Source organism: Hemibagrus wyckioides, linkage group LG01, assembly GCF_019097595.1.
Source record: "Hemibagrus wyckioides isolate EC202008001 linkage group LG01, SWU_Hwy_1.0, whole genome shotgun sequence".
Lineage (NCBI taxonomy): Eukaryota > Metazoa > Chordata > Actinopteri > Siluriformes > Bagridae > Hemibagrus > Hemibagrus wyckioides.
Genome location: NC_080710.1, coordinates 14718592 through 14735134, shown reverse-complemented (window position 1 = coordinate 14735134; position 16543 = coordinate 14718592). Strand labels below are relative to the sequence as shown.

General features: G+C 41.9%; 1 protein-coding gene across 10 annotated transcripts in view; it reads left to right on the top strand.

Moving 5' to 3' along the window:
- mef2d (myocyte enhancer factor 2d) overlaps positions 1-15663 on the top strand; it is a 57246-nt gene extending 41583 nt beyond the window's left edge. For 3 of the 10 annotated variants that reach the window (XM_058391814.1, XM_058391828.1, XM_058391821.1), the window contains exons 6-13: positions 763-819; positions 3033-3229; positions 3576-3605; positions 4699-4813; positions 5038-5239; positions 7388-7456; positions 8860-8910; positions 12363-15663. In XM_058391814.1, coding sequence (XP_058247797.1) covers positions 763-819; positions 3033-3229; positions 3576-3605; positions 4699-4813; positions 5038-5239; positions 7388-7456; positions 8860-8910; positions 12363-12720 — 1079 coding nt within the window. In that variant the 3' untranslated portion in view covers positions 12721-15663. The remainder of the gene's footprint in view (positions 1-762; positions 820-3032; positions 3230-3575; positions 3606-4698; positions 4814-5037; positions 5240-7387; positions 7457-8859; positions 8911-12362) is intronic. The other 7 variants (XM_058391868.1, XM_058391878.1, XM_058391853.1 and 4 more) reach the window with 6 other exon arrangements.
- The last annotated feature ends 880 nt before the right edge of the window (positions 15664-16543 follow it).

Sequence of the window (16543 nt, the reverse complement as noted above, 5' to 3'; positions counted from 1 at the left end):
ACGATTTGAAATATACAGTTAGACTAATATGCGAAGTAAAATCCTAGCAAATGAGAAGTAGATAAAATGTAGATAAATATTTCATAGCCATTTAATATATTGTAAATTTATTAAAGTTGTTTTGTCATGAACAGGAAGCGGAAAGGATCCTAGAGGTGATATCGGGTTAATCACCCGATCCTTGCAAATTTGAATGGCAGCCTATAAAATTGCACATCCTGTTTTAGCCTGATGAAATAGAATTAGATTCACAACTTAAACTGACAACCAGGTAAAACTAAGGTCATGAATGGTCAGTCTGATTTTTTTCATGGTATTATTATGCTGAACAGGCCACTAAATAAGTGTTTCTGTGGTGTTTAGTAAGTTAAATCTTGGCCTCATGGCTACAGGGGTGATTCATATAAATAATTAATTGACTGTAGACTATAGACTATAAATTTAATATATTACACTTGAACAGCATTTATGTTGTCCACTTCAGTTGCACACGCTGCATCTCACTCACCTGCTCAGTTCCCCGAGTAATGATTAATCTGTAGTTATGCCTGGATCTGATTACCAATGTGGACAATTTTGATATTAACGGCTCACTTTGAGTGTTCAAATTAACTCTGAATATGGCCTTTTAAGAGTCTTTATCTCAAGCGAGATAGAGTTCCAGGGTCAAGCTGCACATATTTCAAAGTGTCTTGAGAGTGCCAAATAAATTAAGGCATATTAGCACTTCAATCCTCTCAACCTCTCAATTCCCTTTCTCAGGTGCTCTTCTCGGAGGTGATCTGAATAACTCAAATGGGGCATGCCCAAGCCCAGTGGGTGAGTGTTGCTCATTATCAATCCACTCTTCTCCAGGTGCTCAGTCCTCTCAGGCTCTGTAGGCGGGATGGCAGAAGGCAGGTGTCCAGGAAGTATGATAGAGATGCTGTTGAAGTAAGAGCTTTTGACCAGAGGTCAATCTTACAGGCCATCTCTGTCTCCCTCTCCCCACAGTTGTGCACACAAACAGGCACCTGTTAGTAATCAGCAGCTGAGGGTCACAGCGCTCCCCTAGCTTGTAAACAGCAAGCCCCATGGGATCACGGGAAGGGGCGGGGTGAACAAAATGACAAATCTGAATGACATGAATGGTGTGGACTCACACCCCATGCCCCACACACACATTTCTGCTTTCCTATCCTGTTCCTTCTCAGCTGTTCCCCATATCTCACTTGTCCCTGGCATCCAGCAAGCCCAGCAGGCCTGGCCAAGAGCTCCTAACACGTAGCCTTGACACACGCAGACAGCTGGAGATTGAAGCGTCTGCTCATCAAAGAGCAAATGTGGCTAGAGATCACAGTTCACTGGTCAGGTTGTTGTGTAGCGACTGTTGCAACAGCACAGGGATCCCAGTGTTTAGAGGATCAGGATGGAACTTTCAGTTAGTGTAATCGAAGGAGAAGTAGTAAATTATAGGAGGTTTTGTTGCCCCTACACACTTATTTCCTTTTTTCCTTTTTTCCTTTTTTCTTTCTTTCTTTCTTTCTTTCTTTCTTTCTTTCTTTCTTTCTTTCTTTCTTTCCATCTTTCTTTCCATCTTTCTTTCTTTCTTTCTTTCTTTCTTTTAGCCCTTCTCTGCCTCCATTCTCAGCTGTTGCAGTTGAGAAGGAGCTTAGGGAATGTCAGCATTGACGTCACTTTACATTCCTGCCATTCCCGCCGCCTGCCTGCAGTAATCAGACCCTAGGGCGGGTGGACAGGAAGACTAAGAGGGACATGAGACAGAAAGAGAAAGAGAGAGGGGCCTGCACATATATACATTGACACTCTATCTTACATACATACTTATTTAGAAATTTAGTCAGGTATCCTGTACATATTTAAGCAGGTATTTTGGGATAATTAGGGGCTCCAGGTCTCCTGATGTAGAAGGGATGCTCACTGGCTCTGCTGTTTGCCCCCGTGTAGCAGATCTGTGTGCTGTATGTTTCCACCAAGCTACACTGACGTAGCCAACAAATGGCATTCATAATGTCATATGCTCAGAGTAACACTGTTGTTGCTTACGCCTTGTGAGTAGGCAGTATGATGGGACATGGGAATACCAAACAGCAAAATCTCCTTCCAGTTTTGATCCCTAGACGATTCATTAACTTGCTTTAAATACTCTCAGCCAATATTTAAGCAGTTTTTTTGTACTACTTATTTTATTACACATGTAATTTCTCTCATCACTGTCCCACTGCTGTATTGTTAAACTAGTAAATTTTTTGGCATGTTCCACATTGTGACTCTAAGTATGTTTATAATAAATTAATTTTTATTACGACAATAATCATAATAACATTACAGTCGTGTAGATATAAGCTGTTCATTTAAGCTAGAATACTGATGTGCTGTGTATGCATGTCCCATGTCGTATTGTTACTCTGACAGCTATGGGAAAGCCCCCATCTCCGTCCTTCTCTTGTCCCAGTCCCAGCTCTTGTCCACTGGCAACACTGCCCTCTAGTACAGTTTAAATGTAAGCCTCTGTTAGTGAAAATCAGCAGCTTATAAGACTGATACTGATCCTTTATTTTCTGTCCCAGTGTTGCATACTCCTGTCTTTAATTTGTCCTCTGTGGCACTTAATGTCTCTGCTAGATTTTAATTTTGGCCTTTTTCTTTCCTCTCACACGTGCAGCTCTTACAGCGCTGCACCACATGGGCACAGACTAAACACCAGTTACCAGTAATTTCCCCTTTAATTTAGTCATAACTGGGTTATAGCTGGTAAACAGGGGATTACACTTGCAACACTGACCAAGTGTTTTTACAAAATGCAAATAACATGGTGGGATAAACTGTAACAGGCTTAGTCTGACTTTCTTCCTGCTGTGCAAATATTCAACCACTGTGTTTTTCCTGGTAGGACACAAAAATACTGGAAAATGTCCCCATGTGCGTGTGTGTGCTGGGTCAAGCAAATTTTTTTTGAATCGTTTTTCCACTGTGTGTTTTGTATATATATACACCCATGACGCATTTATCTCCTCTCTCTCTCTCTATAGCTAATGGCTACATCAGTGCCAGGGCCTCCCCAGGCCTCCTCTCTGTCTCCAGTGTCTCCACTGTCTCAAACGGTAATAGCTTGGGGAAAGTAGTTCCAGCCAAATCCCCCCCTCCGTCCAGTCCTCAGATGGTGAGCAGTCGTAAGCCGGACCTCCGCGTCATCACCTCTCAAAGCAGCAAGAGCCTCATGCAGCTGGTGAGAACAACACGTCCACACATATGCACACACGCAGATACGGCACACACACTGAACATACAGGCCATAATATGCATTCACCATCTCTAAGCAAGCAGTTGTCAGGCAGTTGTCCTGATGTAAAATAACCGGTCTATAGTTGGTAAGATTGGAAAACTTTAAAACAGAGCATCTGTGAGAAATTAGCCTAAATTAAGCAGGCTTACAGTAATCGGGTCTGTTGAAAGCAAATGCTAGATGAAGTTTTATCTTAATTATTAGAACGTTTTTGGGATCTGTTAATACTTCCTGTTCCTTTGGAGTTGTAATCCCCATTTTTCTGTCCGTTCAACCTCACCCCCTGCAGACAGATGAGGAGCTGGAGTTGGTGACTGAGGTGAATACAACTCACTTTTTTGACTGTTCCCGGACTTCTGTGTGGTTTTTAATGGTTGTAGTGCAGTGACTGATTTTTTGTGTGTTTGCCTGACTGTGTTTGACTACACCCAAAGATATAATCTAACTATTGGTTGCATGCTCAAACAGTGATTGATATTAGTTTTACTTACATATAGAAGTGGATCAAGAGGATCATGATCATTGTGCTACAATGATCATGAATATCAAAAATACAGAAGTGTAAATATATATTCATAGATTCAGAGATCCAGACATCCAAATAACAGTGTGATCTTGACTTGGTATAGTAACACAATGCATCCTTAAATAAGGGTACATACACGCATCAGTACCTGAGACAGACATGCACGGACAGTGACAGAAAGCAACCAAGTATAAATCATCACTCCAGGGAGTTTGCTTTTTCTCTCGAAGAGAGAGCAGGCATGCAGCACTAACATTCAAGCTGTGTGATTTATCTAATAGGATTGCCTAAAATTTAAGCACATTTTATGTCTCTAGCATAGCCCTTAACCGATGTTATGATCAATTTTTCAAATGAAATGGCAATAAAGTACTCTTAACCTCCAAACAAAACCAGAACTTTACATCCTCCTGGTGAGTCACACAGCTATGTTTCTGCTGAAGCCTCTGTTGACGTGGCCTGTTCAGAGTGCACTGCATGTGTTTGAATCTGCATGATTCAGAGTGACCTTCAGTTTAGCCTTCATCATTGTCATGCTCAGAGAGAGAGCAAGCAGGAGAGAGAGAGATGCTTTCTCCAGACTGCTTTGACAAAGGGATTCTTATGATAGTTGAGGCAGCACTGGAAACATCTGGAAACCAAACACTACAGAAGTGTTCTTAAACTGAACAACGATACAAAATACATTCATATCAAATCATCTGTTTCCAGTCAGAGTTTGTAACTATTAAAACAATTTCAGATGTTGATTCCCAGTGCATTGTGGCTATTTACCACAATGATTGCAATATTATATGGTCATATTACCCATCCCTGTATAGTGTGTCTGCTCTATGTGACTTGTCCTGTGCACCAGGTTAATACGTCCATTTCACTTCTTCCACAGAATGCTCAGCGTTTAGGTGCCTCCCAGGTGACCCAGCCTCTGACTACTCCAGTGGTTTCCGTGGCAACGCCCAGTCTCCTGACCCCATTCTCTATGCCAACTGCCTACAACACAGGTAAGAGGGTTACAGCATGGATACATGATGGCATAAAGCAGACAAAAATAACTGCTTAAGACCTGCGACAAAGTTAGCTCACATTGAGCAGCACATCAGCAGTTTCTTCACATTTAAAAAGTTGATCAAGCATGAGATGGAATCTCCATTAATTTACATCTTTCCTAATTTAAATCTCCCCCTCTCTCCCCTCCCCATCTTCCTCCCCCTTTTCATATCTATAGAGTATCAGCTGACGAGTGCAGATCTCACGGCCCTTCAGGCTTTCACACCGCAGGGTGCACTGTTGCCGAGTAACATAACCACTTGGCAACAGCAGCAGCCATCAGTATCACAGCAACCACAGCAGCAGCCATCCATATCCCAGCCTCAGCAACAGCAGCAGCAACCACAACAGATCAGTCTGGCCTCACTCAGTAACCTTGTGTAAGTTGTGCATGAACAGACCCACTCGTACTTCAACTCATGCATTAATGTGGGTTTATGAACTAACACGCACCCGCACAAATGTCTGACCGCATGTTTGCTCACTAGTTTCTGTTCCTGCTCAGTCAACCGACTTTGTAGCTGGGCAGCATGATAAAATGTAGTTATAAACCCAACCTAATCATGGTTTACTCCTAACATGGCTTGATCTATATCTTCGATTGGTTATTCTTTACCATTAGCTCAGTATATATCAGGGCTAGTGTATAGCTTATGATATTTTAGATTAGGTTTAGATATTTTAAATTAGGCTACATTTAGGGCTGCATGATGTACACTATATGGCCAAAGGTTTAGTCACCTGACTATCAAACTCTGCTTGAGTATTCCATTCTATATTTTGTCCCTTTGCTCTTATAATGTCCTCCACTTTTCTAGGAAGGCTTTCCACTATACTTTGAAGCCTGACTGTGGGGATTTCTACTTATTTATACACAAGAGCTTTTGTCAGATCGGGCACTGATGTTGGGTGAGGAGGCCTGCGGTGCAGTCTGTGTTTCAGTTTATCCCAAAAGGTGTTCATTTGGGTCAGGGCTCTGTGAAACCAAATCGAGTTCTTCCACACCAACCTCAGTAAACTATGTCATCATGGTGGTCACTTGGGGCATTGTCATGCTGGAACAGGTTTCGGCTCCAAGAGAAATTGTAATGCTACAGCATGTAAAGACATCCTATACAATCGTGTGCTTCTAACTTTGATGGAGCAGATATGGATGGAATATTTACCTGTGCATTAGTAATAGTAAATGATTTGTAGGTAATTTTTTGTGGGTTTTGACTTGACATGCATGTGGCATGATTTATTTTTTTTTTTAAATTGGTCGGGTTAATGTAGGTCAATACATGATGGGTTTGTCTGTTTTAAGGCTTATAGCAGTGTGTAGCAATATTGTGCAGCCCTAACAGTAGTAGTTATTGGACACTAATACAATTATCAGGTACAATAATAGAATTCTAGTATAAAATTAAATTATTACGTGCACACATCCTTCGGAATGCTTTCTCTGATCATTGACTGCTTTTGTGAATGGTTGCATATAGTATGCTTTGTTCTTTAACTGTGGCATTAAGTTGGCTAGGTGATAGACACAGATGAGCACATCATTTGGTTGTATTTTTTCCTTTACAAAGAAGTTTTGAAGCATATGCAGAGCATTTATAGGGTCTTATTTTTCTAATGCTTGCATACCACAAATTCTGCATTTTTCTTATCAAATATTTACACAGTTCAGTTACAGGGTAAGGGTCAGATTTTCAGGTAATAACCCCAGTTTTAATTTTATGGTCTGTACTTTTTTATGTGACAAATGGAAAAAAAAAAAATCAAATTTAAGATATTAGAAAGCCATTATTAATTACAGTTATTGATTGATTATTTGTTTGATTAATTGATAATCATGGCAACACTAGAAGGAAATGTGAACCTGCACTTAATGTTTTTGGTATCGCATTTACAGATATTAATAGCATAAGCCAGTGTTTCCCAACCCTAACAAGTTTGTTTAGTCATTGTATGAATACATAGGTCCAGGCTTTAGTCAGGAGTAGTTCAGAAGTAGCAAGGGCTTATAGTTTCTGGCTATAAAGCATATAAATCCACAATATTGTTGCCAGTACACAAGTTGCAAAAGTCCAACAGGCCACAGCTTGCTTTCTGGTTGTTGTGCTGGAGTGGTGTACCTAATAACCACTGTGCAGATTCATGCACACGCTCAGTCTTTCTGGGTTTTTTTTGTTTTGTGGTTTTGTGGTTTGCAGTGGCTTAATGTGTTTTAGCCGTGTATTTCTCACAGTTGCTAGCAGCATTAAGGTTTTTCATTTGTTTCCTGAAACAAGCTCTGCTTTCACAAGTTTGGAGTGAGTGAGTGAGTGAGTGAGTGAGTGAGTGAGTGAGTGAGTGAGTGAGTGAGTGAGTGAGTGAGTGAGTGAGTGAGTGAGTGAGTGAGTGAGTGAGTGAGTGAGTGAGTGAGTGAGTGAGTGAGTGAGTGAGTGAGTGAGTGAGTGAGTGAGTGAGTGAGTGAGTGACTAATACTTCTCTAATCTTCCCTTTGTTTGTATGTTTGTGTGCTCTCTGTGGTCTGTTCACAGCATGTGGGGTGCAGACAAACAGAACGGGGAGATGGCTAACTGCATCTCCGGTCTGGCCGCTAATGTCAGGTGAATAGGCTGCTAAGGAAACTCTGTTTTAGTCAGTCCTGCACTGATGGCTGACTGTGCTAGCCAATCACACACTGTCATCCTGTCCGCAGTAGAGGCCGTCACAGCTCCAGCTTCTGATAGAGTCTCAAAAATAGTCAGTGTGCTTTTGCTGCCAGCGAACACCTCACTTCATGCTTCAGTTCGCTTTGTAATTGTTTGTGATTTATATCTGCTGTTTTCCCTCGTCCTCCATCTGTGTTTGTTGTGTGGGCGGATATGAAGTCACAGGAAGGAGCTTGTTGTTTTTCAGATGCTTTAGAGCAGTTTCAAGAAAATGTGAGTGAGTTAAACCATGGAAGCTTTTCAGAATGCAATAGTCACAAGGGATCTGAAAGGCTCCAGCATGTGTGACTTGGAAGTTGTTCAGTCCAGCACCCCCTGTAGGCCAATGTGCACAGTAGCCTCTAGTGACCGCAAGTGGGTGAAAATGCAGTCATCATCAGGGCAACTTTACAGGGCCTGTAAATAAAACTGTTAAAGTTATGCAAACTGTTAAAATAAGCACAAATACACCCTATGATTTATGTACTTGTTTGTTTTCATGGTATTAAGCCAATATAGACTTACAAATACAGTTTACATTGCTGTAAAAATCAGAAGGAATGTTCACCAGCATCTGTTGTTGTTTATATACATAGATATACATTTTGAATCTTTTGGCTGATCTCTGAGTAGTCTGTGGTTTACAGGCCCACACTTCCCTACAATCAGAATGTTAATGGTGTGTAATTGATTCCTTGCTGATCTTTGCTTCCATTTACTGGCTATTCAGTAATCTTTTCCTTTGGTGTAGTCTCCCCATTCTAAAGTGTCCAAGAGAGTTGAAAAGATTTGGTCTAGGTTGTGTCTCTTTTTATATCAGGTCTTGGCTGTTGCCAGTGGAATCACTTCACCACGTGACCGCAAACTCTCATCCTCAGCCAGTGTAGCTTTTGCGTGTCATGTGCCTCGCCCATCTTCCTGTATTCACTCTCAGCATGCGTTTTAAAGCTCTGTGTGACTGTATGTGTTTAACCGCATGACCATTTAAGACAGGTGATGTCAGTCTGATGGGGACAGACATGTGTCTGTGAGTGTTGAGTGTTTTCCAACTGGAGCAGACAGGCCAGGGAGATTGTGTGTGCGTGTGTTTGTGTAGTGCATGTGGAAGTACAGCCACACTGATCATGCCACCATCATCTACTTTAAAATTTTGCGTGTGGGAATCAGTGTGTGCGTGCATGTGTGTGTGTGTGTGCGTGCGTGCGCGTGTGTGTGTGTGTGTGTGTGTGTGTGTGTGTGTGAGGGAGAGAGAGAGAGAGAGGGCGGTGAAGTATTGATAAGAAGGTGCTAGTGTGTTTCGCCTGTCTTTTTCTCTGCAGTGTGACCTCTCAGGCCAGCTTACTCTTGGGCAGGGAGGATGGGCTCAGCTGGTACTGTATTCTCCTAATCTTGCTGTTTTCTGTCTGACTGGCTGTCTTTTCCTCTGTCTGTCTGTCCTTTCTGACTTCTGTCTGTCTGTTGCACACTCACACTCTTTTTCTTGTGCGCTCACTCTCCCTCTCTCTCTCTCTCTCTCTCTCTCTCTCTCTCTGTCTCTTTCTCTGTATCTATCTATCTTGTCTTCCTGCTGCTCTTAGTGGCTGGGTTGCGTCTTTGTCACCTTTTTACATTTTGTTCACGTTTTTTGTTGAAATTTAGCAACGAGGCATATATAGGTTTGTGATCAAGTCACTATGTACAAATCTATAAGGCTGAGGTGTTACTTGCATTCTTTTGTCTCTGCCTCTCTTTCTCCCTGGATTCATAACACATACAGGTACTGTTTGTGTAACAGCATATACACACACACACATACGCACACTTACAGTAAGAACAGTTGTGTAGTTGAGGCAAAGTGAGAGTTTGAGCTGGGTGAGTGTGTGAGAGAGAGGGAGAGAGAGACCAGAATTAATCCTTTTCCACTGAGAAATAAATGTATTTTAATGATGTTCATGTGAATAAGAGGGTATATAAACAAAAGCTGACATTGCAGCATTTCAGTGATCTGAACAAAAAACTGTACATTGACCATCAGTTGTAACAAACTGAAAAGGAGCTGCAAATAGTTTAGTAATAGTACTAAACTTTCTATGAGCATCTACAAACTCTTGCATATGTCCTTGTGCTGTCTATAGATGTAAGAGGATTTAGTTTTGGAAAGGAAAGCAGTTGTTCCATGCAAAATGTACAATAAGCTAATTTCCTTCATGGATATTAATATTTATAAGCTATTTGTTTATAAAAACTCATCAGCACATAGAGCAGGTAATGGTTTGGCTGGACAGCAGTGACACCATTTCAGTGGAAAAGGAGTGAAAAAGCTGCATGGCTTAGGGAGCAAACTGCTTTCCTGTTGCTTCTACAATGTCTTTGTGCTTTATCTTCCGCTTGTCAGAGTGCCTCATAAGCAGAAGCACACACAAATACACACACATATAGGCAATATTAAGCATTCAGAACCTCTAAGCAAGGATTTCCATTGTCATTATTAGTTATTGCAACTAATTTATACCGTAGGTTCTACTAAACCTCAACCGGAAAACTGTATGTATGTGTGTATATATATATATATATACATACATACACTATATTGCCAAAAGTATTCGCTCACCTGCCTTGACTCGCATATGAACTTAAGTGACATCCCATTCCTAATCCATAGGGTTCAATATGACGTCGGTCCACCCTTTGCAGCTATAACAGCTTCAACTCTTCTGGGAAGGCTGTCCACAAAGTTTAGGAGTGTGTTTATGGGAATTTTTGACCATTCTTCCAGAAGCGCATTTGTGAGGTCACACACTGATGTTGGATGAGAAGGTCTGGCTCTCAGTCTCCGCTCTAATTCATCCCAAAGGTGTTCTATCAGGTTGAGGTCAGGACTCTGTGCAGGCCAGTCAAGTTCATCCACACCAGACTCTGTCATCCATGTCTTTATGGACCTTGCTTTGTGCACTGGTGCACAGTCATGTTGGAAGAGGAAGGGGCCAGCTCCAAACTGTTCCCACAAAGTTGGGAGCATGGAATTGTCCAAAATGTCTTGGTATGCTGAAGCATTCAGAGTTCCTTTCACTGGAACTAAGGGGCCAAGCCCAGCTCCTGAAAAACAACCCCACACCATAATCCCCCCTCCACCAAACTTTACACTTGGCACAATGCAGTCAGACAAGTACCGTTCTCCTGGCAACCGCCAAACCCAGACTCGTCCATCAGATTGCCAGATGGAGAAGCGCGATTCGTCACTCCAGAGAACGCGTCTCCACTGCTCTAGAGTCCAGTGGCGGTGTGCTTTACACCACTGCATCCGACGCTTTGCATTGCACTTGGTGATGTATGGCTTGGATGCAGCTGCTCGGCCATGGAAACCCATTCCATGAAGCTCTCTGCGCACTGTTCTTGAGCTGTCAGCTGTATTATAAGAACGTGGAAGTGTTTGGGAACGACAGCAACTCAGCCACGAAGTGGTAGGCCACGTAAACTGACGGAGCGGGGTCAGCAGATGCTGAGGCGCATAGTGCGAAGAGGTCGCCAACTTTCTGCAGAGTCAATCGCTACAGACCTCCAAACTTCATGTGGCCTTCAGATTAGCTCAAGAACAGTGCGCAGAGAGCTTCATGGAATGGGTTTCCATGGCCGAGCAGCTGCATCCAAGCCATACATCACCAAGTACAATGCAAAGCGTCGGATGCAGTGGTGTAAAGCACGCCGCCACTGGACTCTAGAGCAGTGGAGACGCGTTCTCTGGAGTGACGAATCGCGCTTCTCCATCTGGCAATCTGATGGACGAGTCTGGGTTTGGCGGTTGCCAGGAGAACGGTACTTGTCTGACTGCATTGTGCCAAGTGTAAAGTTTGGTGGAGGGGGGATTATGGTGTGGGGTTGTTTTTCAGGAGCTGGGCTTGGCCCCTTAGTTCCAGTGAAAGGAACTCTGAATGCTTCAGCATACCAAGACATTTTGGACAATTCCATGCTCCCAACTTTGTGGGAACAGTTTGGAGCTGGCCCCTTCCTCTTCCAACATGACTGTGCACCAGTGCACAAAGCAAGGTACATAAAGACATGGATGACAGAGCCTGGTGTGGATGAACTTGACTGGCCTGCAAAGAGTCCTGACCTCAACCCGATAGAACACCTTTGGGATGAATTAGAGTCCAACATCAGTGTGTGACCTCACAAATGCGCTTCTGGAAGAATGGTCAAAAATTCCCATAAACACACTCCTAAACCTTGTGGACAGCCTTCCCAGAAGAGTTGAAGCTGTTATAGCTGCAAAGGGTGGACCGACGTCATATTGAACCCTATGGATTAGGAATGGGATGTCACTTAAGTTCATATGCGAGTCAAGGCAGGTGAGCGAATACTTTTGGCAATATAGTGTGTATATATATACATACATACATACATACATACATACATACATACATATATATATATATATATATATATATATATATATATATATATATATATATATATATATATATATATATTTATTATATATATATATATATAAAACATAGAAAAAATAGCTAGCCAGATGACCTCACATGGTTAAATTAACTGCTCCTGCCATTGTGGGGTCACTTTGCCCTCACCAAGTTATATAAACATGCATGTACACACACACCATGATGCTTGGTTTTTGTCCATTAGGATGGTGCCCACAGTTGCTGATTCAGGGCTGTTTTTGTGATTATGTGGCAGATTTGTCAAAAAAAAATGTTGTCATGGGCTCCAGTTTAATCTCTGTGTAGTTTCTGTCAGCACTTTGTCTTTGTCATAACTCACTAAGCTGTTTTTAAAGCTCTTATTAATCTCTCTCTCTCTCTCTCCCCTCCTATTGCAGGCCAGTGGGTCCCATCCCACATGGTGCCACTCTTACGGTGAACACTAACCCGAGCGTGAGCATCAAGTCAGAGCCAGTGTCTCCTAATCGAGAGCGCACTACCCCAAGCTCCACGGCAGCTCTGAACGTGTCCCAGTACCCAGGAACCTTACGGGTGGAGGTCTCAGGCCGCTCGCCCCTCCACACCATCAGCAGCAGCAGTAACAGCAGCGAGCGAGAAGACACAGGCCAGCCACGGCCTCCGGATTTCAGTGTGGCCGCACTGGGGCCTATCAGAGCAGCAGGAGATCAAATAGAGTCACAGGAGGGCGCTAATGCCAAACGCATGAGACTGGGTACCAGAGAATGGGACACATAAAAACAACATATGAGAGCTACACTCTGTCTCCCTCTCTCACTCTCTCTCTCTCTCTCTCTCACACACACACAAACACACACGCACACACATTTCGCCTCTCTCTGGCACACAGCTTCATCTGCACCCAAGACACATGCATGCAACACACTCTTTCCTTGGCCTTTTTCTGTTTTACACACACACACACACACACACACAGTGCATATATGTACACACACATGCAAGATAGTCATGGACAGACGTGCCATCGCAGTGCACATGCAAGTCTAAGGAGCAGGATCATTCTAGACAGGTGTAGGGTGGGACATTTTTTTCTTTCCACAGCGCAGAAAAGAAAAAAAATGCCAGCTTCACTGACCTCTGATCAGTCTTTTCTGTCCTCAGCCCTGCCTCCACACTGACACACTTTACCTTTCTGATCCAAGTCCAGCTAAAGCGCTCAGACAGCCAAGCTGTTCATCGTAGAGTGTAGATTTGCCTCTCAGAAGCTGATATCCATCATGTTATTGTTGTTTGAGGTTTTTCCCTATCGTTTTCTTTCGTGTGTGTGTGTGTGTGTGTGTGTGTGTGTGTGTGTGTGAAGGCTTGTTTTTGCCGTTTATTTTTTATGGCTTTTCTCTCCTTTTTCATGGAACTTTCTTCTTCTTGACTATCATGCTCAAACAGCTGTAGTACTGATGTACAAGATGTCTGATAGTGTTGGGTTTTAATCATCAGTCAGGATCTTTGTCTCGTAAATCATGCAAAAGGATGAAGTCTGATTCGCTCATGTACGGCTGACCTAATCAAGGTTTAAAAATATTTCAGGGACGGACTATGGTGACTCATGAGGTGAACCCAGCCACACAATTTCTTAACAAATGTAGAACTGCAGACAGACTGACAATAATAATAATAATAATAATAATAATAATGTGTGTGTGTGTGTGCACGCAGTGTGACAGATGATGTGGCAGTGACCGGTAAACAACCAAGTGCTCAGATCAGTCATGGTTTCAAAGTATGTTTCCTGCTTTTTTTCTCTGCGAACTTGCGCCAGATCCCTCAGCAGTGCACCTCTACATGAACAGCTCATTAAAGTCGCTCTTCGTTTGCAGGAGAGACGATCGAATTTTTCACTTTCTTCACTTTTGTACACACGAGTACGTATGTTTGTACCGTACGTATGGTGTAGTGGAAATGTAGCCCTATTTGTACGATTTGAACTCAAGTCCTGATATTAAATACAATTGTATACACATGTTGCTCAGCTGAACACTCTGTCTTAAAAGAGTGGGTGGCTGTATTAGAGTCACTACCGCTAGTTTATGTGAGAAGCAACCTAAAATTCTGTATTTATTACTTGTATGTCCGGCTTTGCAATTCAGATGTTTGTTAGATCAACTTATGAAGCAAGATTTTTCTTAAACTTTGTTGTTTAAAGAACCCAGATGAGTTTAGAAGCAACCCGAGCCTTCGAGGGCACAGGGTTGCGGGTTTCTAGGCTTTCAGAGCGTGTAAATATCCAGTTTTCTCCCCTCCTTGTTTCTGCAAAGGCTCTTGTGTAACGAGAGGAGAGGAGAGGAGCGGAGACAGAGGTGGGTTTTGTAGAACTCTCAGCACATGGGCATGAGGATTGTAGAACTGGAGAGGAGTGTAGCTTTGTGGTGAAGCTGAGGAGAAGTCAGGTGAGGGGGACTGTACATAGAGAAACGTGTATGATCATACACATTGTGCTGGATCTGCCTAAAGCAGAGCTGTAACTCTCAGTGGACATGTCTTTCTATTTCTATGTGTAAATAAATTACCGTGTTGCGAGCGAGCCTAGTAGAGATGCAGCAAGGGGCACAGACATGGGTGTGACTGTTTCAGGATCGATGCGTTTTTTTTTTGTTTTTTTTTTCCTTTCTCTCTTTCTTTCTTTTTTTTTTTCTTTCCTGTAATTGATATTCTGATGGAGTGCACTTTAAATCAACCCACACCACCCCTAAAACACAAACCCTTTACCCTCTTAGTCAGCTGTTTTTCACAAGAGGGGATGTTTTTCTCTTCTTTTTTTTCCCCTAGTCTCTTCCCTTCATGTGCACACAATACACACACTGCATTGCTCTTCTCAATTTTTTGTCATGCCGCTGCTTTTATTTCCTTTTCCCTTATACCGGCTTGACCACCTGGCTTTCAGATTCATGCAGTATCTGCAGGACTGTCCCTTCTGGTCTACATAAACTCCCTAAACATAGACACTCCATCCCTCCTCGCAGAAACAGTGTGTGCCGTTCAGGGAAGAAGAGCTCATGTTTGTGGCCCCACATTTCACGCCTCATTTTTTTTTTTTTTTTTTGACAGTGAACAATTATTAAAGACGACTGTCACTTTTTGTAAAAAGACCTTGTACTTATAAACATAATAGATTAGACTTAACTCGACATGTGTTGCAAATGTGCAATTCTCAAAATGCAAAAAAAGAGATGTCTATTATTGAAACAATAATGTACACAAATTGTTTTATGGTCATTAGTGTAGTGAATAATAGAGTGAATAGAATGAAGGATGTTTCATTATTCATAATGAAGAATAGGACAAGCAGCAATCTCTGTTCCAAGACTGTGAACAGAATGGTTTTAAATGATTTAAACAGTGCTGTACGTGTATTGGTATCCCAAATCTGTAGTCACTATCTGTCATTTCCCTCAAATGCTTAAAAAAAAAAGAGAGAGTTTTTCTGTGTGACATATCTAATGAGATGAAGTATTGGTGATAAAAGTACAGCCTTGTTCGATGAAAAGGTTTTCCCTAAAGCAGGACTCACCCTGAAGTGTCTCAGAGGTTGGTTCATTTGGCTAAATATTGCATAGTCGTTGTGGATTAACTCCATTATTATATGTATATGCTCAGGTGAGATCTGCCTTGCATCAGTCCCTCCGTCTTGGCAGCTGATTTTTTTTTTTTTTTTTTTTTTTTTTTTTTATAAACCTCGTCACTCTCTCCTTCCATTTCCCAGCGTCTCTCGCTCCCTTTCTCTCTCTGACTTTCTCTTTTTTGTTTGGCAAGCGGCCATCTCACCTAAATCATCCCAACCAGGAATTCATATCTCCTAGCCAAGAACACACATGCACGCACACACACACACGCCTCGTACCACCTCGGGTCTACACGTCAGAACGCCTGTAGACATTAAGCCTGAGCTTTGAACAAATTCGCAGATTTCTGAACGTTTTCTTGAGGTGTGAGAAGTTTGCAAGCTCTGAAAAGGATCTTTTGGTAATGGTAAGAGTCATTGTATTGAAAAGGAAAGACAATCGTCACGTGAATAGTTAACTTTCGCCCCCATATCCCCCATGTATGATGTTTTAGAGAAACTCAATTTTTCTAGTGTTAATTTGTGCTGGTGACAGTTCTATTGTCTGTTTTTATTATAATTGTTATAATGGTTATCATTACTATTATTGTTATCATCTTTGATGGTAATAATAGTGATAATTTGAAGATTTTTATTTTCTGCATTTTTTTGTGTAGGGTAGGCATCTTATTTTATTTGAATTTGACTTTATTTTATTATATATGAAATACTATATAAATATCTTTGTTTTCAGGGTTTCTTTTGTTTTGTTTTTATTTTTTTTCTTCAAAGGGGTGTTACTAATATTGCACGATTTTATTAAGACAAAAAAAAAAACGTCAGTAGTGATATTAGTACTTATTGGTAACTGAGGGAAGTGATAAACAAGCTGATAGAGTGACCAGTCAAATGCTGCAATTTTTAGTCAATTGTACACAACTATCTCTACACATAGAAGAGTAGGGATAGTCACTCGTTTAATTTATTCAGATCAGACACAGATGT